Source organism: Clupea harengus, chromosome 16 (assembly GCF_900700415.2).
Source record: "Clupea harengus chromosome 16, Ch_v2.0.2, whole genome shotgun sequence".
NCBI classification, from domain to species: Eukaryota; Metazoa; Chordata; class Actinopteri; order Clupeiformes; family Clupeidae; genus Clupea; species Clupea harengus.
The window spans coordinates 10,625,350-10,652,996 of record NC_045167.1 but is presented as its reverse complement, the minus strand read 5'-3'; the positions used below and the strand labels follow the sequence as shown (position 1 = coordinate 10,652,996).

At 42.9% G+C, this 27,647-nt stretch overlaps 1 protein-coding gene across 1 annotated transcript; it reads right to left on the bottom strand.

Annotated features, from left to right (window-relative positions):
- Positions 1–4,098: 4,098 nt before the first annotated feature.
- On the bottom strand, positions 4,099–11,206 carry ifrd1 (interferon-related developmental regulator 1). The gene is made up of 12 exons (XM_012824525.2): positions 10,986–11,206; positions 9,528–9,626; positions 9,063–9,144; positions 8,626–8,750; positions 8,162–8,319; positions 7,915–7,965; positions 7,429–7,607; positions 6,667–6,775; positions 6,011–6,145; positions 4,900–5,028; positions 4,622–4,717; positions 4,099–4,504 (listed from the first exon to the last, which is right to left on the bottom strand). The coding sequence occupies exons 1-12, from the start codon at positions 11,014–11,016 to the stop codon at positions 4,418–4,420; spliced, it is 1,281 nt and encodes a 426-aa protein (XP_012679979.1). The 5' UTR covers positions 11,017–11,206; the 3' UTR covers positions 4,099–4,417.
- Positions 11,207–27,647: the final 16,441 nt, after the last annotated feature.

Genomic DNA, 27,647 nt, shown 5'->3' with positions numbered 1-27,647 from the left:
TAACCAGAAGGTTAGTTATGGTTGTGCTTTGGTGTGGTTTGGTACTGCCAACAGCAGACGAATACTTCTGGGGGTCCTCCCAGCTTTCTCAGGAAAGTCTGAGATCAGCGTTCAGAGTGAAGAGCCTATAGTTATTATCCAGCCTGTACTGGTCATCAAATCTAAGTCTTCTTCAATCCTCCATAGCAGATGCAATGTCTGTCAATAGATTTGATGACATCGATAAATACCTGCACTTTGTGGATAAGTGCAAGAATGCTAGTAGAGACAAGTTCTTCAAAGTAAGGCCAACTTACTCTAGAGGCCAACAAATGTCCCCACTCGTGACACTCCGGTAAACACAAAAGTTGATTATCAACTGTTGATAATCTTAGGATACAATAGGCTATGGTTAGGGCATAATCCTATTGCCAAAAGTATGTAGCGATGATACTATGACAGCCCAGTAACACTAAGAAAGTGAAGGCAGGTGCCTTTCCTATGTGTGTTAGCTCACTACTAAGTAAGTAAGTAAAGTGTATTTACGCTTTTCACAGACATGAGTCCTAAAGTGCTTTACAAGAGCAGGGACAAGAGTACAGCTACACAATACAGGATAGAAGACACAGTACATAATAAAAAACACAACACACAATTAAACACAATAAAACATAGGTGCAGAACTTGGTACATGCAGATTACCCAAACGCTTGTCTAAACAGATTTTTAAAAGCGTCGACAGAATCAGCAAACCTTAGAAGTGCAGGTCGAGCATTCCATAGTTTAGGTGCTACGGCCTCGAAAGCTCGATCACCACAGGTCTTTAGGCGAGTGTGTGGGAGGGAGAGAGTGATGATGATGAGTGGGAGGGAAGGAGATCAGCCCTGGCCGTGCATTGCACTAGAAGTTATAGTGAGAGTTTTAAACTGTAAGCAATGAGGAGCCAATGAAGAGACGGAAGCAAAGGGGTGCTGATTGCAGCAGCATTCTGAATTGCCTGCAGACTATCAAGGAGAGACTTACAGAGTGAGGAGAAAAGTACATTACAGTATTAGTTTTTCAGCAAAATTTTGTCAATACAAATTATTTTTTTGAGAAAAATTGAGAAACATCTAAGCAGTTAGGTCCCAAAAGCTCCAATCCCTCTTCCTTGTGGTGCATTCAGCACAGGAAGTAGACATATTGGCCACTGCCATTTCACATCGGTGAGCTCTCAATTCCAGCACACAAGACAGAAAGAGGAGCTGATTATCTGAGTTGTACATGAATGACCTGACAGACTGACGTACTGTAGGTGCGATGATATTGTATATTAACTTAATGGGAGACTTGATGATCAGTTTTATTCATGGCTAAATATAATTGATTGATCATTGGTAACTATAACAAAATGTACTGTGATATAAAAAAGACCATAAACTGAGATGTCATTTAAAAAAAAAATACTTTTGCCAAATAATCAATATCAACACTTGGCTGGAGTAAACATCATAACATCTCGTCCCATCCAATATTATCTGCGTTTGAACCTTGAGAAAGAATCAAAATAGAATTTCTTATCTCTTTACTAGGGCTGGGCAAGATAACTCGTTATTATCGCGTTAACTCATTCAATTATTTAAGGCCAACAATTATTTTATCGCGCATTAGGGCAGGTTTCATTATTTATTTTATTATGGTAAAAGTCTGTTGCTCACAGGCTTTTATTTTGTAAAAGTCTGTTGCTGAGTGCTGCGGAACCGGAAAAGAAAATAATTGGCGGATAAACAAAGGGTACGGAGCTTTTAGATGGCCATTTTCATTTTAAAGTTATTCCAGACGGCGGAGTCGACAGAACCAAAGTTATTTGTAACCACTGCCAAGTTGAATTTTCTTATCACCGGAGTACTTCCAGTCTAAAATATCACCTAAATGCAAAAACACACAGTTGATACCAGCAAATCATTCAACGAAACAGACAGTGGAGCGAGACTTCGGCAGACCACGTACAGCACAGTAACTGCCAGCAGTGAACTTTTTTGTGCTTCACCACACTCTAACATTAATGCCCTGGCAGTGGCAATAAGCTTTAGTTTTGTGTTTTGTTTTGATAACATTGTTTAAGTTGAAATTTACACAAAGTATTTATTTTATTTAACTACTACCATATAAAAATGCTGAGGTTAAGTGTTTGCACAACAAATGTTATGGCACTTTAGTTCATATGGCAGTACATTTAAAATAACAGTGTCAAGTTCTAGGAATTGACAAACTGCACTGAAAGTGTTTTCTGGTTTCTCACTCTAACAGGGACATTTGGTACTGAACATAGACTGGTTATGCTGCTCCCTGATGAAAGTAAAATGTTTCTGCTGTTACCTCAGAAATTGCCTGTTTTAATGATATGATTGTGGCTCAGGATTTTGTGGCCAGTTTTTTTCTTTTTCATAACGAACAGGATAAAATTAATGCCCTGGCAGTGACAATGAGCTTTAATTTGGTATTTGCTTTGATTGTTTAAGTTGAGATTTACACTGAATATTTTATTTAACTGCTACTGTATTAAAATGCTGATGTTAAAAGTGTTTGCACAACAAATGTTATGGCACTTTCGTTCATATGGCAGAACATTTAAAATAAAAGTGAGAGGAGTCTACTTCTTTACCTTCACTACCTACAGTTGGGTGTCGAAGGCAGACGTCAATGTCGTGCTGATGAAGAACACTTACGCAGAATTGATGGTTTGGGATTGGCAGGAGGTGGGGGATAATGAGGACTATGCCTCCAACTCAGTGGTTCTGCAGCTGAAGGTTGGAGACAGGGTGTACATGAGACTCCCCAAAGATTACTACATTGCAGCTACCAATGTTTATGTCTTCACAGGTTGTCTGCTTCGTCAGATGTGAGGGAGCCATTTGAATACTTTGATAAACATAATGCTTCAAAAAGTAGAAATGTAACCATATATATTATATTTCTATGTCACTGAAATAAATACATAAGCAACATCTTCCAAAGATGTTTTCTGTTTTACTAATATCCCAACCTTAAAAGTTACTAACAGAAGGTTAGTTATGGTTGTGCTTTTTTGGACTGCCTACAACAGACAAATAGTCTTTAGGGTAAATTAAGTAGTGGTTAGCAGTTCGAGTTGCTTGTATGTAGACCTGTGCATCACTGCCGTAGGTGTACTGTTACAGCTGCTGCTATTGAGCGATCGCAATCAGTCTGCATTTTCCAGAAAATAACTTACTTTTGTTGACACGCAACATTGGAATAGTCATGAAAACAAAATGGTAGATGATGACTAGTATGTGAACTACGCCATTGTTACCATGTTGCTTTCCTGCACGTTTCGCTGACAGGATCGGTCCGTCTCTGGTCTTTATGGTAATTGTGATGCTCATCATAGTTCTGATGCTGTGGTCCCTCATGCAGTGCTTTGGTCTGTTAAATCAAAGCCATTTGTGTTGGCATGTGCTGTCTGCGCATGCTACTATTGGCATAGAACTTCCCTGATCTTTTCATTGTTGTATACTAGCATCTCAAGGATGTTGACAGTAGAAAACCCAAGTACTGTAATTCAGGCCTACAAGCACAAGATCCTCTACAACTGGGTGGAAGTGTGGAAGCTGGCCCTACGTAGACCACACCTCACTCAGGCTTTGCCCTGTCAGAGGTTGCACTTTATCCCTCCAACTGGGGTTCAGACGTATCCGCTTATGTGTAGAGCTGAGGAGTAAAACTACACTCCCATTGAATAAATTTTAAAACACACATGGACCACCTTGTCCAAACTGCCATCACAAGAAAGCTCTGCCCGCAATGGCCAAAGTGCAGCACAGCCCTTTGCAATGCAAGGAAAGCAGCACAATAAAAACTGGAGGAAAATGGCACGGTCACAGTCAGAATGAAAGCGGTCACCAAGGCAACGGTAAGAGAGATTCTGAGAACAGAGCAAGCCGTTAGGATTCCAGGAAGCAGCAGTCTGAACAGCCAAGGAGAGGCATCGTGATGTTCCTGCCAGTAATGAAGTATCCACGACCACAAAAAGAAAGGCACAATCACACACACGATCAAAACTGCCACAGTGCAACTTGTATCTAGAGAAAACTCAAAAACACCAAGTACAGCACACAATCATTGTGTAACATTATATATTTATTAGTGGCGCTGTTCTTTCTTACCATACTAGGAGATAATACATAACGATCTCACAGAACTGGACAGTTTCTAAACAATACAACTTACTGTACTTATCCAGGAATAGATAGCATTACATGATGGTGGACCAAAAAAACAAAACAATTAACTGTATGCACAAAGTGCCCATTTAAATAACACGATAAATTAAAAATATACATCAAGGTCGTTAGTACTACCATACAATAGAGCAAGAACTATAGGGTTATAGTATGTAAAAAAAGAAAAGTGAAAAAAAAAAAAAAAAAAAATATTTCTAAAATTCTCCCACATCCACCCGTTTGTCCCGAAACTTGTTCCTGGCCTTGGTCCGAGCTTTGAACGCGGCAGCGTTGTACAGATGCTGAGGCGCCGGAGGGAAGCAAAAGGAAGTGAGTTGATGTATTTAGCACACACTTCTATCCAAAGTCAAGCAAGAAGAAGTGGGAGAAGAGTTAAAGTTAAGATACGCATGACTCACCCTTTCCAGTCGAGAGGTCTTCATTGCCTTGAGTGTGGCGGAATCGATTAGCATTGGTGGTCCCAGCTGAAACACGTCCCTTATGAACTCGTTACTCTGCGAAAAAATAAATAAAATAAAAAACAGGAGTGAGGATCCTGAGATTGAGCTGCCAGTCTTTCCCCAGATATCATTATGATTATGACTCCATCTTCTATGTGAAGTCTGGAATTGTCTGTGTGTTTCTCTATGTATAGTTTTTGTGAATGCGCGCGTGTGTGTGTGTGTGTGTGACATACCTGCAGATGGTAGTTCATTCCAGAGCCCACAAACTCCCGGAAGGAATCATACGTCCTCTTCCTCACCCAGCTGTCGATGGTCATGCGCTCGGTGCCGAAGCGGATGGTCTCAGACTGGAAGCCTCCCTCCTGGAAACGCCCCAAAAAACAAGAGAGGATCCAAATCAGAACGTGGCATCTGCTCAGTCATACAACATCTACATAGCCTGAACCAGAGACACCCTCAGCAGCCTGGGAGTCACCTAATTAAAACTCTTAATTAACAATGCCTCCTACGCTGAGAGAAAGAGACACTGATCTGTTTGACTTGAACTAATATCCCTCCTCTTTAACAGTCTCAGCGGAGCAAGGAAATAAAGGAATAGAATGAATTGCTTAAGATCATGGCTGCCGTCCAGCTCGCCTCTGTAAGCACACAGGGAAAGAAAATCACATAGGAGACTTTCAGAGATGATTAAAGCACAAAGCAAGCGCGAGCCGCTGACAAGCAACGACACCCCCGGACATCTGGCTGGCTACAGCATTCTTTTATCCACAGTGCCTCACAGTGTAATTGAAGCTGCCCGTTTCTCTGTATTTCAGTTGCCTGAAGAGACTCCACAAAACTAGCTACAACAGCTACAGGATCACACCATCATTCCCTTCTTTTGAGGAGCAGATCCACATGCTGTGAATTCACACATGTAAACTTGTTAGCATGCAACTCTAGCTGTTTGGTGCATTGCTCATGGAGTTTTGAGTGTTGGACTTTCAAGATCTATCTGTATACCAAACTGTTCTGAGGTCAGTCATCTTGCTTCCGTTCACATCTACGGGTACATAACTTCTAGAGCTTTCATTGCGCTGGGGTACTGAATCTCATCAGAAAGGACAGAAAACCTCCAAACCAGCAAAACCGTAGTCTCTACCATCTCAAGACATTATGCACAAAGCCCCATCATACCACCAGTACACTCAGAAAGGCACTTTGAGAAACAAATGGCAACTTCACAGATAATGCTGGTCATCTAAACAAAACCAAGGACCGTGTAACCTTCAACTTTGAACTTAGGATATGAAGCCTCCAGCACCACAATGGCCCCATGACCCATGGTCCTTCTTCCCCACTCACCTCCACGGCCTTAAGTACATCCCTGAAGACGGATCGCTGCTTCCTTTTGTCAGTCTTGGCCCGGTGCTTGTTGCAGTCGGTGGCCAGAGCGCTCAGTTTCTCACACAGACTCTCCCAGTCCTCATCGTCAAAGTCCTAGAACAGCACACACACGCATCACAACAGGTACTGTAAGGTCAAGCAGTTATTGTTAAAGCACTATTTAGTAAAGACTCCTAGCAGAATTACCACAGCAGGCACTGAGATAAATGATCACATACCCTGCATAACCAATATAATCTCCATAAATAATAAATTGCCATGATTTTAATGAAGACATGCACTACCAATATAATGTCCATAAACAATAATCTCCATGATTCGAATGCAGACATGCATTAACATGCAAACTGTAAATGTGCAGTAAACTGACGCAACTCAATTTCCTGTACCACTATACACAACTGCACTGAGTGCATTTACACCAAGGTCCAAAGTGGCATCCTTATTTGCTGATTATTTATTATTACTTTTCTATGTGCTCATTAAGACACATGTTGGCTTGCATGTCTGTATGTTAGGGCCACACTAACATACATTTCCCCATCAGGAATCAATACAGGACATCCTACCCCATTGTTAACACGCGGCAATAGACCGCCTAGAGGGAGACTTACTGGCTCCACATCCCTGGCCAGCTCGAACAGCAGGGCGATGGTCTCTCCTGCGGCAATCCTCATGTTCACATCATCACTCTCCAGCAGCCCCGGAAGCTTGGGCAGGTGCCTGAGGGGGCAGCCATCCAATAGACATTAGAATAAAATACATGATGGTACATTACATTACCTAACGAAAGGAGGGGAGGAAAGGGAGTCGGAAATTAAGAAGAACTTCATTTCACTCAATTCAAGCTTTAGAGTGCCACAGAGAGTGTCAAATGGATCACAAAGAACAAACAAATATTTATTCAGAAGCTTGTTTGTGGGATTCTCCCTTGGTGGAACTGCCTTCTCATCTTCCAATTGGTCATTACCCTAATCAGATTGAAACTAAAGCCCTTTTGGTCTCAAGTGCCTTGGAACTGCTTTAGGGATCCTTGGGCTGAGCTAGGAAGGGGGCCTTATATCCAGATCAATCCATTTTTGACAATCCTTACTATTAAATGTGCTCATGTACTTAATACTCAGCATTTATCTCGAAACATAATACACAGTTAACATTAATGCATATTCTTACTAAATGTGCTTGAGGCTAGGATAACATGCAATGATATGCACCTGCATGCAGGGTACAGGGCATTATTAGGTAAGTGCGCAAGTACAGTGTAATAAAGACACTAAATAAAATATGTGCCAATTGTGCTCCCTCCCCCTCCTTTGCTGGATATATAGCGAGTCCCCTTTTCTCCCAGGAGCGCTGTGGGCTCGGCGGGGACTCACTTGTGCAGGACGGTGCGGATCTGGTTCCCGCTGCAGATGGTGAGCAGCAGGGCCCAGGAGAGCAGGGCGTTGGTGTGCAGCTGCGTGGTCTGGGGGCTCAGCGAGGGCCGGCTGCCGTCCGCCCGCGTGTACGAGCGCATGAACAGGCTCTCAAAGAGCTCCATGGTGCCACACACGTCCTACGGTGAGAGAGCGAGGAGGGGGCAAGAGAGATACATGCAGATGTCTGAACAAGACACAGGTAGATCTTTTAGCCTTGCAGTGAGTCGAAGGAAAGGGTCGTGGATAGTGATTTACGAGTCTTTTGTATTTAATGATACGGAAAACGACCCCAGCAACAAACAGACACACACACCGAAGTCACAATGTTTATCTATATTAAGCAATAATTTATGGAACGTAAGGGACACCAAACACAGACAGAGCGTGATCCCACAGGCTAAAAATAGATACAACACAAGAGCTCTTGGAAAATTCCATGCTTACCAAGATATCATCTTCCGCCACCAGTGTGCACAGGCCCAAACTCGTAGCACACTATAACAAAACACATAAAACAATACTTGTGAACTTCTGCATTTATTTAAAAAATTAAAACTCACTGTTGATCCTTACCGTCTTACCACCCCAATATATTGCCTCAACCAGTACTGAGTAATACCATGAAAAGTTCATCACTTTTATCCACTGTTGAATGGTGACAACACAAAGATTTCTTAAAGAAAATTCTCACCGCCTGTCGGGCTTGGATGTTGGCCGAGGCGTCGAAGAGGACGGTCCTGAAGATGGGCTTGAGGGTCTTGAACACCTCCTCGCTCTCGAGGCCCGAGCCCAGCTGTATGCAGAGCAGGCAGGCCAGGGAGGCTGCCGCCCGCTGTTCCTCTCCCTTCCCTAGGGAAGAGAACCACAGTGCATGAGCAACCTGCCCGACCCCACTTACAAATAAAACAAACAACTTGCAGAGACAATAATGCTGTGAAAAGGTAAATTAATAATGGCTATAATAATACTAATAAACATTAATAATACAAAATAACAACAATATTAATAACACTGATACTACTACTACTATGGATACTAATACACTCACAGTATGTGAATATGTGGAAGAGGCCACATAAGCAAGAAAGGGAGGGAGGGAGACAATACAAAACAATTGGGGGGGGGGCACAGATCAGGTCATGACAACAAACCCACCTTTCTTTAAGCTGCGCTCGATGCTGTCTGTGATGGTCATCCTCTGCTCCAAGATGAACTCGTACAGAATCTTGGTTGCCATGGCAGTCTTCAAACTGTCAAGCGCCCCCTGCCTCGTCTTTGCGCTGAAGGGTGAATAGAGTAAATACTTATTTATTAAATTGTGCAGCACGACAACAACACACCCTACAGATGTTGTCTCCTTCGTCTCACGTTGATGTATACGCTTAATAAATGATGCAACTTCATGCCACAATAGCATTCAAGTCATTGTTACCATATCGGGGGATCATATTACAATAGAAAGACACTAGAGCATGTCTTCTTGCACTAGTCCAGTGAGATAGCAATCGCCTCCCAACACACACAATGTGTGTGTGTGGACACACACACACACACACACTCTCTAAACTCCTCTAAGAAGCAGGCTGGCTCACCTCTTGTCCACGGTGCTGTCGATGTACACCTTCAGCTTGAACTGGAAGTCATCCTGAGCAGAGTCTTCCCCCGATTCCCCTGCTGCAGAGGACAGCAAAACAATACTCATAAAATACATATATTTGTATCATCATCATATTATATTGTTTTCAACCAATAGCACAAGGAATTAACATATCATCTTGTGTATAGCTTATATTACACTACAATTACCAATGCATTTCTGCTGTCCAGTTTAAAATTAAACTTTAACTACAGATCCTACCAACCACTAAGGGAGAAAAGCTAAACAAAGTCATACTAGGGAATTACAGACTTGGTTCCATGGAGGGGCGTGCCTGCAAAAAGCAAAGTGTAACGTGCTTTGCCATCAACTGTTTGGGGATAGATAAGCAGCCTGTTCACCCAAGCCTGTTTACGCATGCTCATTCTCCCAACACACACACACACACACACACACCCACCTTCTTCAGCCACGCTGACTGAGTCGCTGTAGCTGCTACAGTGGCTGAGCGTCTCGATGGAGGCATCTTCGTCGCTGAAAGGCTGCCCAGGTTGGGCCCCTGTCAAAACACACAGTCCATCAAACACCAAAACAAAAACTCTCATCACAGTCACATGCCCATACCATCGCCACTTCCCAGGTAATAAGCAGAATAAATGATTAATGAAAACACATCATTCAATTGAGGAATACTACTTTACATGTCATTCCTTACACAAGCCAGTGTATGTACGGATGACTGTATTCCACCTGTTCAACACCGCCAAGTCTCTGGACCAGTCTTATCAATTCGCCTAAAAGATAAACTCTGTGAGGTGAACATGGAGTGTCTAGGGCACCGTGACACCTCGCTGACCACACAAACCAAACACACCTTTTTACATAACATCCCCGCCCTGCTGGTGCATCATGCTGCTGGCCGCCCTCCAAAAAATGCGCATGCAAGAGACCGGTTACGTGTTTGAGGAGACGCTCTAATCATGTCTAAAAAGTGGATTGCAGACTTTTCAGACCATAAACAGCACGACGCTCACGTGGCAATCCAGCGCTCTCAGCTCTTTACAGCTGATCACTTGATACGTGGCACGTGTCATAATTCAGCCGGCATAAAAACGAATAAACAGACGGTCATCTAAAAAGAAAATTACACTGTATATGAACATATCAGATGTCTCCTTTTGTTTTGAATAAGTGGAACTTAACAATACACGCGACTGCAATGAGGTGCAAGTGGTTCAATGCTCGCCCGTGCGCCTTATGTAAGCGTTGTTTGGAGTTAGTCATCTAACTAACCACTACTCGGCATGCGACTGCCAAGCACACGAATAATGATCCAAAACCTTTTCACAAAACCTAACACAGGAGCATACGATCACAATTACACACCAGACTGACATTTCTTTCCATAAAATCGTGACAGTTCTTCTAAATGTTGGCTAGCTTGCCATCTAGGCCACACTATAAAATAGCTGGCCAACTTTGCTAACGTTGCCCACTTCTTGCTGCACGTACAGAACTGACAGGAGCACACACCCACAGCACGTAATCATTGTCACCGCTTAACAACACACTAATTCCCCGTAAAACGCATGAAAAGTAGCTCCATGTCGATAATTTACTTTTAGTAACCTAGCTAGCTACACAGAAACGTCACCTATGAAATCCTTTTGTTCCCGGTAAACTAGCGTGCAGCTAACCTGCTAGCTAATGTAGGCCACAACAAGCTAGCTAGGAGCTGGTGGTGGTTGGCGACAAAGGGAGACATATTCTACGTATTGTAGTCTTTTCCAGTTTAACATTAGGCGGCATAGATGCAGTTCCATACCACAAAGAACTACAATTCCTATAATCTCTTTAGTGAAATCCACAGGCCAAAACAACCGGCCATTACCGGAATGGTGAACTCCCTTCACGTTACCTCTTTTGCTCTTCTTCTTGGATCTTGGCATTTTCGTTCTAATTTAAAGCGCTATTAACAAAAATCAGCCAATAGAAGACCAGTTTTTACTATATTGTCTTCTAAAATAAATTTCTTCAAGCGGCACAGCAGCGAAAAAGGTATTGAGAGCGATTCCGGTAAAAGACTTTGAACGAAGACGATACATTTTCCCTCTAAAAAAAACTAGGGCTGTGACGCGTGCTTGCCGCGAAAGGGTTTTATACAGCCGACATGTCACATGGGGGAAAAGGTGGGTGCTACTTGTTATCACACCAATCCCGTTGGAGAAATTACGTGACGTAGCCATGTTTGGGTCTGATGCAATGTGATTGGAATGCATCAACACGTCGGTGTCACGTCCTCATGCAGCCAGGCAGACTTTAGTTTCTTAGTGGTTCATAAAGTCTAAAAGTCCTTTTAGTACTTTAACATATGACCATTTTCTTGACCGCAATTTTGGTTTCACGTGAAAAATAGAGCATTTAAAGGCCAGTGTTGATGAAATTCAGAATGTGATTCTCTCAAATAGAATTGTGTCAGCTGTTTGTGCGACATGTGTGTTTGCTTAACAGAGTAAACATAACATATCATTTAGCTAACAGTTTGCATGCTGTGCCCTGAATCTGCCGAGTTAACTTTTCTCAGGCAAAGTTGTTTCTTATCATGTCCTTGGTGAACACTTATATAGCAACCTTGCAAACCAGACGATTGGGTTCGCCGTTATCCTTGTCCCTTGGCTACTGCAGTGTCCTTGGCCCTTCACCATTGGTTTAGTTGCTATTTCTCCTCATTCAGATTGTTTCAATTCACTGGAGTAACACTTTTTAGATGAACTATTTACACAGTGTGCAATCCGATGGCTATCACAAATATATAAAATACTTTGTTCACAGTTCAATGCCTTCAGGAAAACTTCCTTATAATAATAATAATAATAATAATGTATTTCATTTGTAATGCACTCTTCATTCAAAAGAATCTCAGAGTGCCAACATATTAAAAACTAACTATAATAATACAATAAAATAAAAATGAATTAACATAAGCATAATAGAAAACTTTTTAACATTTTAACATTCGATTTAACACAAGGCCAGAAATGCCTTCCTGAATAAAAATGTTTTTAGTCCAGCTTTAAAGGAGTCCAGCGTCTGCGTTGCCCTTAGGTGGTCAGGGAGGCTGTTCCATAAGCGTGGCGCTGCCGAGCAAAAGGCCCGGTCGCCCATGGTGCGGAGCTTTGTTTTGGGGACGCGGAGGAGCGAGCTGTTTGAAGACCTGAGGGTGCAGGTGGAGGTTTGGGGAGTAATTAATTCTTGCAGGTAGGGAGGTGCATGCCCATTTATGCATGTATGGGTGAGTATAAGGACTTTGTAGTCAATCCGGAAAGAGACAGGGAGCCAGTGTAGTGAGTGTAATATTGGTGTTATGTGCTCACATGTGCTCCAAAACAAAGCTCCGCACCATGGGCGACCGGGCCTTTAACCATTGTAATGTTGTATAATTGTAATTAGCAGTGTTGTTGTAAGCGCCTCAAGTAGTTTTTTAACCTCATAAGGTGTTTTATGTATATATAAATTTACATTGTCACCAAACTGTTTTTTTAGCATGTGACCTCTTAACAGTAATCTCTCAGCCCAGATGACCAGAAGCATGTTGCAAGCAGCAGTGTTGTGTGGGTAAAAATATTTGATGCCTAGCCCTCACACATCTTTTAGTAACAAAGAGATTCAATTTTCTAGTATACTGCCAAAGCCACATACCGGTATGCTAGGTGTATGTTGCATCAGTTGACACTGATTACGTTTTTTTTAAATTTTATTTAATGATGCACTCATATAGCAAAACACTGTGTTGGCTAAGAGATATGGGAGTCTCCCCTGATACCTTTGCTGCTTTGCTCTGTTGGACAACAGGTAAAATATCCCAGATTCCTGTCATTCCTGCATCTCGGTCGACCACCTACTAACAGACAATAACCCATTGATAGAATTGGTGTATGCTGGTCAAAGCTCTGTATTAAAAAAACATTATCTAAATTGTATCCACAAGGTGTTCCTCTGGACAGTGTGTCCCTCTGGACAGTGTGTCCCTCTGGCAGAGACACGCTGTGGACTTAGGTCATTGTAATAGTGGGGCACATATGTACTCATTAAAAGTTTAGTTTAGCTTAACTGCCTGGACAGATGTCTGGGTTCATATTCTGCCACCAGCAACCACTTCAAAAAGACCTAAACCGCTCCCCGCAACTTGCTCACTGGCCTGATGGAAAATCTACCAGGCAGATTAGTTCTTGGTTGATGATTTACAGACTATTTGACAACTAAGCTTACAAGATACAAGCTGAAAGCACCAGGGGAAAATGCTATATTATACATGGACAGATTTGGACATTTTGCGGGAGAGACTCGACTTTACTAATCATCTGCCAGGAGTTCCAACTGTGAACCAGTGAAAAGTCTGTCAGGTTGTGTTGGAATTGGGTAGTGAATGATCCCAAGTGTTTACAAGCTTGTACACCAAGACCTCATATCTGATTTTCACTTAGGGTGTAATGCTCAACAGCGTGGGTCTTTAGAAAATTGGAGAATTTCCTTCCAAAGTGGAATACACCACACACACACACACACACACACACACACACACACACACACACACATACCTCCACAACCCTTCACAGTGTAGAGCAATGATTAATGAGGTACTGCCAGTGCGAGCTAGAGGGTCCAAACTGAAAAAGAGAAAGGAAGAGAGCTGGAGAGAGAAATAGAGATAAATAGAGAAAGAGAGATGGAGAGAGAAAGAGAGATGGAGGAGAGTTATGAAGATAAGGAAGAGAGAGATAATTAGGGAGACAGGGAGAGTGAGAGCACGGCAGAGATGGAAAGAGAAAAGAAGAGAGAGGCAAGGTAAAACAACCGAGAGAGAAAGACAGAGAGAGAGAGAGAGAGCTAGGTATGGAGATAGGGAAGATGAGAGAGAAAGTTAGAGAGACAGGTACAACAGGGACAAAAGGAGAGAGAGTGTGAGAGAGAGGTGCATCCTGAGCGAGGGAGCTAGAGAAGAGAGATGATGGCACAGAACAGCAGGGGAGAGAGTGGAATAACTGGATCTATTGCAAAGGCACAGATCCCTAAGGCACCACAGCCAGATTTTACCACCCTTTTTCTCCCCTCCCTTTGAGCAGGTGTGTGTGTTTGTAGAGCAGGTGTGTGTGTGTTTTGTTGAGCAGGTTGTGTGTGCATCCAAAAAGGAGTGAGGCGGACATCTATTACTTATCCCGCACAGTCGGGTTAATAAAATGTATTCAAATTTCTTGCTGTGGCCCTCCTACCAAAATGTAAATAAGAATCTCCTGGTACCCTGTGCCATACGTCAACCAGGTTTAAGAGGTTCACTGCCACGCCAAATCAAAATGAGTGAACACTCTTCTACGTTCACAGTTCCCCATCTGTCACAGGTAGGATTATTTACATTCACAAATCTTCTGTCAGTCTGTCTCCATGCCAACTGGAGAAAAGGAAGTTGAAAACAACACACAAACCGATGTAGTGCCTACAAACAACTACATCTAAAAGTACCTCTCACGCTTTATTTGACTCTGTGTTTGTTTGTGAGTTAAAGAAGGCATGTATCTAAATTTATTCTGATAAATTGAATTAGCTGAAGGGCAATCCTTTAGTTTTGTTCTCATTGTGAACCAGAAAAGATCAGACAGCCTGAATGTTCAATTTAATAATTCACGCAAAAACGATTAAAGTCAATTGTTTAATGCTAAATAAATAATTATGTAACTACATTGATTTATACTGATGTCTTTAATCAGAGAGGCATTTTCAGGGAAGCAGATCACCCCAGCTTCTCAGAGCTGCATTTAGCCACAGTCTCTTTAATATGCAGTATAGAAAAGGACAAAAGAGTCCTTTTGGGTACATTTGACTCCAGAAACGTATCCACAGATCAGCTTGTCAGTCTCTGAGGAAGCCCTTTTATGACTTACAGTGTGCTGTGGAGCATAAGAACCAGTCTACATTTAGTCTGTGTTCACGTTTTTGATCAAATCCCTGCAGTGGACTGGGGTCACGCTGCAGAACAAATTTATCTCAGACACTTCTCACAATGGGGTTGGCGTTTGAATTATCTAATATATATAATTTATATTATACAGGGTTTTTCCTGCATAGAGAACATTTGGGCGCGCGCCTAAGCCGTTTTCCCGAGCGCCTACAACAAATCGCGAGCGCCTAAGGCAAAAAAAAAAGTCTGCGATAAAAAAAAAGCTGTCATTCATGGCGCAATTCAGCTTAATAGTGTTTTGAGCCCTCACCGTCGACTTCAAGGGCGCATCCCACCTCCCACCCCCTGAGCCAATCATTGAACAGAGGCTGCTCCAAGCTTGCCAGTTTAGAGAAGACGTTGGTTTGGATTTGAGATTTGAGCAAGCAACTAAATGTAGCTAGCTTTTAGCTGTTTTAAACCAAGGGACTTTACTTCAAAAATTTTGTTTTCAACCTGCTTACAAATCTGGTTAAAACAACTAGTGAAGGTGTTTTAGAATAATATTATTGCCATATACAATAACTGACTTTATGTTAACACCACTAATTAATGTTAGCTGTCTTAATTATTTAGCGCAATGCTAGCATGCATCTACCGTAATTCGATATTTAACCAAGGTAGCCTATTGTAGCTACTGCAAAATATTGATCGCGACCTGTTTACAAATCTGGTTAAAAAGATAAAGGTGAGCTGTTATTTATAGATATGAATTATTTCTCATGCATCTAATGGCTTACAGCTACCTGTAAAGCATCTAAACGTACAGAGTAAGGGAGGTTGACTGCTAAATACAGTACATTAAGGCAGCCACCAGTCTTTGGATAGCTCTCATAAGTGAGTTATTGTATATGGCATTAATATTCTAACCATCACACATAGGATATATAGGTACACAAACACACTGCTTAAATAAAACACTAAGCCTACAAAGTATTTTTTTTAAGATATTGTAGGCAACTGCTAGCTAACTAGATAATGTCAGCAACTGCTAGCTAGCTGCTTGCTCAAATTCAAACCAACGTCTTCTCTAAACTGGCAAGCTAGGAGCAGCCTCTGTTCAATGATTGGCAATTCATTACGCGTCCAATGCATGTAAGCGAATATGGTCTCAATAGTATGTTTCAAGTATAGGCTACAGCCGAAACCTCGTTATGTTTTGATCAATAGTTATCGAGTTGATAAGCGTGTCTTGTCTGAACAATACGCAACTGTGAGGTGCGCGAATGGACAGAGCGGCCAGCTGCCAATCAGTCAACTTGCATATGCATCCTGACTTCATCAGTCGGCGCTGATTTTGAGCATAACATTCTATTTTCAGTATTCATGGCTTTCAATGTATTAAAATATCTGCTATGTTGAGGACATACACAGGTGTAGGCTATTATTTGATTTGTCTACCCGTTTGAACGAGTACCAGTAGACCGCGGGGCCTCGGGAGAGGCAGACAACCGCATTGGTTTATCAATGAAAGCTCAGCTCGTTCGGAGGAGAGCGGATAGATTTGTGTTGCATCTCGAATATAATAATATTAATATTATCATTGATAAATAAACCGGTGCGGTTGTAAACTGTCGTTCCGCTGCGAGGGCCAGCCCGACGTGCACGAATACACCTGTACAAATGCAAATTAAATGTCCACTCAAAATGCTGACAAAAGTTTGATTTCCAACGCAGCCTCCATTGGTGGGCCAATAGAAGTTAAACACACTATTAAACATATTTGTGGACAGTTTTAATAATAAAAACAAAAATAATGGTATGTAGGTTTGTATAATAAAAATGAATAGTAATAATAGATAAACTTGAATTTCATAATTTGTGTGTTACATTTCTGACCACTGGTTAGTTCTAGATTTTATTGATATACATTTCAGTAGTTTGCATATGTAGAGGTAAACCTTGATAATCTTTGAACCATACATGATGGCACCATGGGGCTTGGACTACTGTCAATCTATTAGCCTATCTATTTTAATCTAAAGTGTAAGCAAAATGATTTCCTGAGGCATATCCTCCATTATTTATGAAATGGTAACATGTAAGCTAATAAGGTGACATGGTAACACAGACTGTGCGCGCGTAGCGCGCAATTTTTTTTTTGAGCACCGAAGACCCATTTTGACCCAGGAAAAACCCTGTTATATATAGTTTATATATATATATATATATATAATTATTTAATTATTATAATATATTTAAATAAAGATTTTTGTTAAGGTTTTATTCACAAAGGGTATGTTGGACATGAGTGTATGAGACTGATCTGAATCTTATTTGTGTTGATGTTTTAGTGCGCAGCTTTTATTAGCACACAGCACTAGGGGGAGCCCTTCTGTAAAATTCCCCCTGATTGATAGTCTCGTGCACCTGCAGCTGTGGCACACACACACACACACACACGCTGCCATATCAGCCATGCATAGCTAAGTAATGGAAACAGCAAGATACGCTTAGTGCTTTAGCGTGAAGGCAACTCCTGAGCTCACTCAGGCAGGAAAGGACATTTCAATTAGACAGTGCTGCACTGAAGAACGGCCGTAATTGCAAAGCACTACCAAGCTCCCTTGTATCACAAACACCCATACAAGCATGCACACACACACACACACACACACACACCCACACACACACCCACACACATACACACACACAGACACACACACACACACACACACACACACACACACACACACATAGACATACACACACACACACACACAAACACACACGTACACACACAAGTATCCACAAACACAGACATACTCAAATCATATATCTGAGACAGAAATGTCAAAATCATTGCTGCTATTATCCAGTAAATTACTATATGAGCTCTCTTTCAGGAGATCATGCTATTTAAAAATGAGCCCAAAACAGCTGTTCTCCATACGACATAACAGGGTCAAAGATGTTTCAGAGCGGTGTTGAGAAACAACTGGAGCTAAAAGAGAAGAGATTCAATTCAGTTCAATTCAATTTCATTTTATGTGGAGGCAAATAACAATTTAAATTGTCTCAAGGTGCTTTACAGAGCCCAGAGCTTGAACCCCCTCAGAGTAAGCACTAAGACGATGGGCGCAAGGAAAAACTCCCTTGAGCAGAACCTCAGCTCAAAGGGGGGACCCATCTGCTTGGGGCCAGCTTCGGGCCAATAGAAAGAGGGGGGAGGGGGCAGAAGGGAAGGGAGGAGTGCAGGATGAGAGGGAATCAGAGGCAAGCAGATACATTCCTACACGCATCAGGATAAAACACATTAGCACAAATGCAGCATATATACATAGTACATACACGATCCCATGATGCATACAAGATGGTACATACACAATTAATAGAGGATATAAATGGAGAGAGCCAACATTCAAAGTATTGGTTGTAGAACTGCTTAGTGGGAATACAGTGTCCTCATAATGTGATTATTATGAGAATAAGCAGAGCAATGAAGCAGAAAACATGATGTTCATTTATATTATGGACAAATAGGCTGGAAAACAGTATGTAAATGTCATCCAAGCAGAGTAGAATCTGTGCTGAACAGGTTGGTGGGAGTGGGCAGCTGTAAGCAGAGGGTTTCTGCAGGTAGACTGCAGCAGCATCCCACAGTGGAGATGTGAGACGTGGTTGAGGAAAGCCACAGCCTGACCTGATACTGACTCTAAACACTGCGCCTATGTTTTTAGGGGGAGCGCTCAGTCTCAGTGTGCGGCTCACGTCTGTGTTAAACCCACGCCAGGGTGCCCACCCCTCACCCATCCCGTGCCAGCTGAATACAGATGATGGAAGATAAAACAGACAGGGTGTGGTGGATGTGTGAGGGCGTCGTCATATGTGTGTGTGTGTGTGTGTGTGTGTGTGTGTGTGTGTGTGTGTGTGTGTGTGTGTGTGTGTGTGTGTGTGTGTGTGTGTGTGTGTGTGTGTGTGTGTGTGTGTGTGTGTCTGTGTCTGTGTCTGTGTCTGTGTCAGTGTGCGTGATGGGAGTGTAGTCGAGCAGGGGTGAATTTTCATGTGTGTTTGAATGTGCATGCCTGTGTGTTCAATAATTCACAGGACAAGGCCCCGTGCAACAGACACGAATGGGGGTTGGGTTTATTTGAGTTCTTCATTGGTCGTCGTCCTTTTTTTTTTCAACAGAGGATTCCAATACATTCAACCCCAAACATGAGGAGCTCCCAAATCATTTATCCAGAAAACATAGAAGTTGAACAAGGCAGAGGGGAGTCACAGGAAACTGTGAACCATGAGATTTTTGTGTTCTTCCTGTTTTTGTCTTCCAGTTTTATCAGTCATGAGATCTTCCTTCGGGCTACTTGACTGAAGTCATCCTCCACTCAGTCTGACCAATCATGAGGTCTCCCTCCAGGTCATTTGACCAATCATGCTTTTTCACTAGTGCTCCTGACCAATCAGGGCGTTTGGCCTGTGCCCTGGGAGTCCTCTGTGCTCTGCAGGAGATTAAAGGTGACACCTCCTCTGAAGCCAGGGGTTCTGTGCAAACCCCCCCCCCCCCCCATACACACACACACATCCCCAGAGACTCCCGACAGGCGTTTTAATTGATGGAGAAAGAGAGTTCTGATCTGAGGGCTTAACCTTACACTCCTCTTTCATGCTGCTTTGAAGCTGCATGGAACTGAAGGGCATAAGAGAGAGAGAGAGAGAGAGAGAGAGAGAGAGAGAGAGAGAGAGAAAAGTGTGTGTGTGTGTGTGTGTGTGTGTGTTTGTGTGTGTGTGTGTGTGACAGAGGGGGAGAGAGAGAAAGAGAGAGAGAGAGAGGGTAAAGTGTGTGTGTGTTACAGAGAGAGAGAGAGAGAGAGAGTAAAGTGAATGTATGTGTGTGTGACAGAGATCTAAATGTCTATGTGGGCTATTTACAGAGTGTTATAGTTGATACAGAGGTCTAAAGATGTCCTCTCAGACATTATTGCTTTCCTAGAGTGATATGCTAGATGCTAGTGATAGTTAGATAGTTTTATAGAAATTAATTAGACTTCTAAGGCATCAAAGGCTTAAATCTCTATTTCAATGTGTTTGTATGTTTGTGTACAGTTCTGGTATATTATCGGCCTAGACTGTTTCCCAGACTCAGACTTCTACAGCATAGGCCAATGATGGCCATAGATGAGGTGACTTCTGCAGTTTGGCGTCATGGCTGAATGGAAGAGCGGCTCTAGTCCCCATAGCAGCTATTAAAAACACATCTGACAGTTCATTTGCCACAGATGTCACTTAGGTAATGACCTACAGCTGCATGCTTTCTTATCTCTCTGTCTCTCTCCCTGTCTTTGTGTGTGTGTGTGTGTGTGTGTGTGTGTGTGTGTGTGTGTGTGTGTGTGTGCTGTTGAAAAGCAGCAGTTCCTCTGCTGTTAGATGCTACTAAGGTAATGACCTGTGTCTGCACTGTGTGCTGTTCCTCTGCATGTGTGTATGTGTGTGTATGAGTGTGTCTATGTGTGTGTGTGTGGGGGGGGGGGTCTGTGTGTGTGTGTTTGTCAGTGTGCGTCTGTCTTGTATTGTGTTGAGTTGTTCTGGCAAACACTTACAATACCATTGCTACTTCATCTCCATCTAAATGGCCCCAAACACCTGATCCCAGCTCAATTCTCTGACTACACGACCTTGTCCGTCTGTTAGTGGAAGCACATCCGGATTCAGACCCTTTGCTTTGGCCAAATAATGTGTCTGGCAGCAGCAACAGCAGCAGTGGCAGCAGCAGCAGCAGTGGCAGTCGCACACAAGCAGTGTGCAGTTTGGGCGGCTTTTCCCAGGTTTCCACAGGAGGCTGTTCCCGGGCACTGACTCAGAGGAGTGCTGCCGCTTTCAGATAGCTGAATGAGAGGGAGTGTACTTCCTCAAGCACCAGCAGCACCAGAGTGGCATTTCCTTTCTTCTTCTTCTTCTTCTTCTTCTTCTTCTTCTTCTTCTTCTTCTTCTTCTTCTTCTTCTTCTTCTTCTTCTCCTTCTTCTTCTTCTTCTTCTTCTTCTTCTTCTTCTTCTTCTTCTGCTCTGACCCGAGGCGGAAACAGCTGGTAATGCTTCACTTGAATACCTCATTCAGGGAACCCTATATTGAGTTTCATTTTCAAATAGAAATCTTACACTGGGCAATATTTTTGGGAATTCTATTTGTTTCCTTTTCATTTAATTTCAATTAAATTCAGTTTTTAATTCAATTCATTTCAGATCATTCATTCATTCATTCTTTCATTCATTCAGTCATTCATCTCTATGTTGAAAAGCATTTGATGAAACTCTATTTTTGATGTTTTTTCCTCTTTCTATGCTGAACAGGATTTCGATTCCTTTCCATTTTTTTGACAAATTATAATGGGATAATCCCGCAATCTCTACTGTTTGAAGCCTCTTACTGCACAGTCATCTCACAAAATATCCTATCCAGACTTAAAAACAAATAGTAGTTTTGCCGCCACTGTGCTAAACGCCACTCAAAATCAGAGGATTGGAAATAGGCCATAATCGCTTGCCAAAACCCAGCATGATCTTTTAAGATCCATCGCAAAAATATTTAAACATTGTCAAGGGCAACAGTCACTTCTCTGCACGATGACCCATATTTGAAAAGGATTACAAAAATGCACGTTCCACAATATTTTTGGTGCATGTAACAAATATCATGTGGCAAGTGTTTTTATTTATATTTACCTCAATATCTTTTTAATACAGTCCTGAAATCCCCTGCAAAGCAAGAAAACAGCGCAGACTGAATGTAAATATGCAGCCACAGCATAAGTGCAAGCCTTGTCATCACAGGAGCAGTGTTGCCTGTCATAGTAAAGCTATAGGTCAGTGAATTTGCTGGAGGCTATAGCTGACACATCAGCTGCGTGAAGTGGTGAACGGTCCCCATGGATTGCGTGACTAGCGGTGTGACTAGCGATGTTTGAGAGTATACATTATACATCACATTTCTCATCTCTCTCTTTCTAGGCCATCTCTGGCTCTCTCTGGCTCCCTCATAGTTTCAACCATCTTTTTCCATCCATCTAACTCTCTCTCTTTCTCTCTCTAACTCACTTTATCACCCAACTATCTACCATCCATCTATCTATCTTTCTATCTATCTCTCTATCTATCTTTATTTTCCATCTCTCTCTCTCTCTCTCTCGCTCTCTCCCAGTCAGGGGTTCTATTAACTGAGCCGTCTGAGATCAGCAAGCGGGCCACAGATTTTGAGTGATATCTTCCTCGAAGATTTACCAAAGCTCACAAAAGATTCAGCTGAGAAGCCTGATAGAGCTGATTGACTGTGGAGGAGCTGCATGCAGCTGTTAGGGTGATGGAGGATGGGCGAGGGGGAACAGGGGAAACAGAGAGTAGTCCTGACCCTGGTGCCCAATAGTGGTGCCCCCGTCCCTCCTGTGCTTAGACCGTTGGATGTTTTAAAAGACACTAGTTGTTGGCTGCCTTCTCTCTCTCTCTCTCTCTCTCTCTCTCTCTCTCTCTCTCTCTCTCTCTCTCTCTCTCCCTATCCCCACCTTATATCTATAGACAGGATGTGTCCATTAACAGCAGTGTAATTGATACCTTGTAGGTCAAGTCCACTGGGTCACAGGTACAGGTGCAGCACACACCAACATAGCTGAGCAATTCATTACATTCATTCAATGCTGCTCTAATCCTGTTTAGTATCTGCGTTGCCTCCTTGAGATGCATAATAAGGCAAATGTATATGGAGCTGCTTATAATTCTCCCTAGAGTAATCCTGTTATCACACCATTGCTGCTGACTAGATGAGAAATGTAGCAACTCCTATTACCAGTCAAGAGGGACACGAGAGCTGCTTGTGAGAAGTGTGTGTATGTGCGAGTGTGCGTGTGCGCGTGTGTGTGTGCGTGTGCGTTATGAATAGACCTGGATGCCAAAATAGCAACAATTAGCTCTGGCCAGTAAAGGCCTCGAAAATAATATGATTTCACTGATCAAGACAATCAATACTGCCCCACCCCCTTCCCTGTCTTCAACTCATAGCATCAGCCCCCCTGAAAAGGATGCATGACGCTTCTGTGTGTGTGTGTGTGTGTGTGTATGTGTTTGAGTGTGTGTGTTTCAGTGGGTGTTTTCGGTGTGAATGTGTTAACATTTATGTGTGTGGAAGGATGTGTGTGTGCATGTGTTTGTATGTTTGCATGGCAACGTGTGTGTGTGTGTGTGTATTTGTGTGTATATGTGTGCATACCTGTGTGTGAAGTATGAAGTATGAGTGTAAAAGCCTTCCTTCTGTCTCGTTCTTGCCTTCTCCTGATTCCGTGCTTAAAAAAAAAAGAAAAAAGAAAAACCCAAAGTGTGTCTGAGCCCTGTCTCTATCCATATTTAAACGCTCACCAGGATGCCAGCTAAATAATACATTTGTGATTGAAGGACAGGGACTGCATTGTATTCCACCCTCTCAGGAGCACCACACTGCATGAAGGATCCCGAACCCCAGCCGCCGCACAATAGAGCCCCTATATAGCAACGCTCTGCCACACACACAAACACTGGGGGTCATTCATGGCCAAACTGCCGGGAGCGATGCCAAACGGGGACCGTGAAATGGAATGGTGTGTTATCATGAAGGTTAAGGAGTAGTTGTTGTTGCCAGTGATGCATTTGTAAACATCGTCTGACGGCGTGGCACAGGGACTCTTTCGGATACTAGGGAGTCGGTAAGGGGCTGTGGCTGAGATGAATCACCTGAACGTGCTAATATGCTGTCATGTTTCGGAGTCTTTAAAGTGAGGTGTTTTAAATGATGACATGTTTGGCTAAAAATACGGATGTCTGTCAGATCAGATGTGACCACTGATTCATGTCTGCCTGTCCTCCATGTGTCACACTCACACTGACACACACACACACACACACACACACACACGCACGCACACACACACATCCTTCTTACTCATTGTCAGTCAGACAGAATAATTTTTCTTCCTTGTCTCTCTGCTGTTCTCCAAACTGCTGCAGTGGTGTGTGTGTGTGTGTGTGTGTGTGCGTGTGTGTGTGTGTGTGTGTGTGTGTGTGTGTGTGTGGTGTGTGGTGTGTGTGTGTGCGAAGGCGGCAATTATAGCGCAGGTTAGCATTATCAGCAACGGCGGAGCACGAGATGTTTCTCTCTGATGTTGTCATGCACATTTTGCACTCCTCTGGAAACGAGAGACTGGGATCTGTGTGAAGATGCGCTGGGAAAAGCTTCTGAGGGTTTTTCTGTCCTGTCAGTTTGGCTTCTGCGGCTACCCATGGCCGTCAGAGGAGAACATGACTTTGTTACTCTTCCAGTCTGCAGACAGGAAGAAACAGAGGAAGAGGAAGAAGAAGAAGAAAGAGAAGACGAGGCACTTTCTATGGAGATATGCCACGAATACATACAGAGTAGCCAGACTAACACCACAGCTTCCTTGAGGGTTTCGGAGTATAGTGAGTTTCTGTTCTGTCCACTCCACTTCTCTATTCTGGAAAATGCAATTTCAGCCGCAGTGATTCATCTACTTCCACAAAGAGTGAAGGAGGAATGATCAAAGTTTTACCCACAACAAAAACGAAAGACATACTGAAGCATCTGTATCATGAAATCAACAGAAGAGGAGGTTCTGAGGTTTGAATGAATTCAATCATTAAACACTGGAAGATTAACTAATACAGGGTGGATTAACACTGATCATATCCCAACTGTGACTGTGTGTCAAATTTCAGGGAAATGTTAGGGAAAATCTGATGTGTACCAACACAGGAAAATGTGACAGTCTAGTTATCACAAAGGAATGAAAATGTTGAGAAGAATGTTTTTCTTGATATTTGATAGTTTCACTCAAAATCCCCATTGCTGTCTGCCTGTCTTCCTGCCACACACACACACACACACACACACACACACACACACACACACACACACACACACACACACACACACACACACACACACACACACACACACACACACACACACACACACACACACACACACACACTTGGTAAACTTGTTCTCCACCGTCTTAACTGAATGACTCCAGTTCCTCAGTTAGCACTGTTTAGCATACAATTCACACCTTCCTCCCTGGCTTTGTGCTAATCTAACACTGCAGCAAACCATTTACGCATTCTGGTATTGAATGAAGGTGTTTCACTGTGCTTGAAGAAAGCCAGAATATTATCTATCTATATAAATATATATATATATATATATATATATATATATATATATATATATAAAACACACACACACACACACACACACACATATATTTCACTGTGCCTGAAGGCAGACAGATGTGAAGAAAGCCAGAATATAATCATATATATCCAAATATATACTGTATATCTATATCCACATATATATATATAACACACACATACACACACATATTTCACTGTGCTGGAAGGCAGGCACACGTGAAGAAAGCCAGAATATTATGTAACATCGACCAGAGAGGTGCGAAATGTTAAGTCTGCTTCGGGTCTCAGAACAGACTGACTGGTGTGCCGTGCTTATCTGGTGCTAATAAAGTGCTATTCTCGTATCATTTCTTCAGAACCTCTGAAGGAGACAGGCTGCCATAAGAACTGCCATTGTGGGTTGCTAAGCAACGTCTCCTTTAAGATGAAAGAGAGGCCATGGTCTTGAGATTGTGTGTTTGACGATAATGATGACGCACGTTGTGTGCGGTGGAATAGTTAAATCATCAGATTGGAGAAGTGCTTGAGTTCCCCTTTCTTGATAAATGAATCCGAAGGGTTCAAGATAGAGCAGTCTGGGGTTCTGAGGTGAAGAAGAGAAGAAAAGAGTGTTTAGGCAGGTGAAGGCCACACCACCCAAAGATGAGTACATACACAATGTGTGTGAGCATATAGTAAAACATCTAGAAATGTGACCCATCCTCACATACACACACAAGCACATGAAGACTGATACATACCCTCTATCTTTCTTTCACACACACACACACACACACACAAACACCTCTATCTCCATAGAAAGTGCCTCGTCTTCTCTTTCTTCTTCTTCTTCCTCTTCCTCTGTTTCTTCCTGTCTGCAGACTGGAAGAGTAACAAAGTCATGTTCTCCTCTGACGGCCATGGGTAGCCGCAGAAGCCAAACTGACAGGACAGAAAAACCCTCAGAAGCTTTTCCCAGCGCATCTTCACACAACTCCCAGTCTCTCGTTTCAAGAGGAGTGCAAAATGTGCATGACAACATCAGAGAGAAACATCTCGTGCTCCGCCGTTGCTGATAATGCTAACCTGCGCTATAATTGCCGTCTTCACACACACACACACACACACACACACACACACACACACATACACACACACACACACACACACCACACACACACCACACACACACATACACACACACACACACACACACACACACACACACACACACACACACACGCGCACACAAGCACCTGAACATACACTCAGGGTCGCACACACATGCACATACACTCATACCACCACTCGGACACAAATAAACCCTAGCAGCTTGATCTGGAAGTGTCTGGAGATGCAGCTGTGTGTTTGTTTCCAAACGGAGACAGGACCTCCACGGGCGCCTAACCTGAGGTTTCACCCAAAGACAGTCTTCCATCTCTGGCCTCTATTGTATATCGACTCAATTGCTGACAAGTGCATTGTTCTTTCTTTCTTTCTTTCTTTCTTTCTTTCTTTCTTTCTTTCTTTCTTTCTTTCTGTTCGCTAGAAAAGCCTGCACACAGACCCATTGTCCTCTGGCTATCACTGTGTTTTTACCCTGCCACAAAAAAACAATGCTGCAGTCTGATTGTGTGGGTAAAATTAAATTAATGCAGTGTACACGCACACACTCACACACACACAGAGACACACACACACACACACATGCACACACACGCACACACACATATATATTCACACACACACTCTACACCCCTAGGAAACGGGAGTGTTTCCTCTCTGTACTGAGGCATTGAGAATTCCCTGTCTCTTGTCTCTTTCTGAACATTGAGCAGCTTTTGGTTGTAAACAGAGACTGCTTAAACTGCCTTTCTTTATGCCCTAACTCACACACCCAGGGGACAGACAGACTGTGAGTGTGTGTGTGTATGTGTGTGTGTGTGTGTGTGTAACAGAGAGAGTGATAGCTGTGAGCAGTATTTAAATTATCCTTGCAGTCAAACACACAACTGACTCTGAATTAATACCCCTGTTTGTGTGTGTGTGTGTTTGTGTGTAAATGTGTGCTTGTGTGTGGGTGTGTTTGTGTGTAAATGTGTGTGTGTGTGTGTGTGTGTGTCTGTGTGTGTGTGTGTGTGTGTGTGTGTGTGCGTGCGTGCATGCGTGTGTGCTTGTGTGTGCTAAGCAATGCTGCTTACCCAGAAGGCCGAGGGGAACACTGCACTCTCTGTAATCAAAAAAGACAAAAACTACACTGCAGTGAGTGTACCCTACAGCCGCCCCTGCCCCTTCTCCCTCTCTCTCCCTGTCTCTCTCTCTCTCCCTCTGCCCCTCTCTTTCTTTCTCTCCCTCCCTCGCTCTCTCTCTTTCTCCCTCTGCCCCCTCTTCTCTCTCTCTCTCTCTCTCTTCCTCCCTCTCTCTCCTCCTCTCTTCCTC

What these genes read in the sequence shown, in the direction of transcription:
- ifrd1 (XM_012824525.2), bottom strand. Translation starts at nt 11,016, where the DNA reads ATGCCAAGATCCAAGAAGAAGAGCAAAAGAG. An exon ending in AGTCAGCGTGGCTGAAGAAG is followed by an intron (nt 9,145 to 9,527) that starts GTGGGTGTGTGT and finishes TGTCCTCTGCAG; the next exon opens with CAGGGGAATCGGGGGAAGAC. An exon ending in GAATGAACTACCATCTGCAG is followed by an intron (nt 4,718 to 4,899) that starts GTATGTCACACA and finishes ATTTTTTCGCAG; the next exon opens with AGTAACGAGTTCATAAGGGA.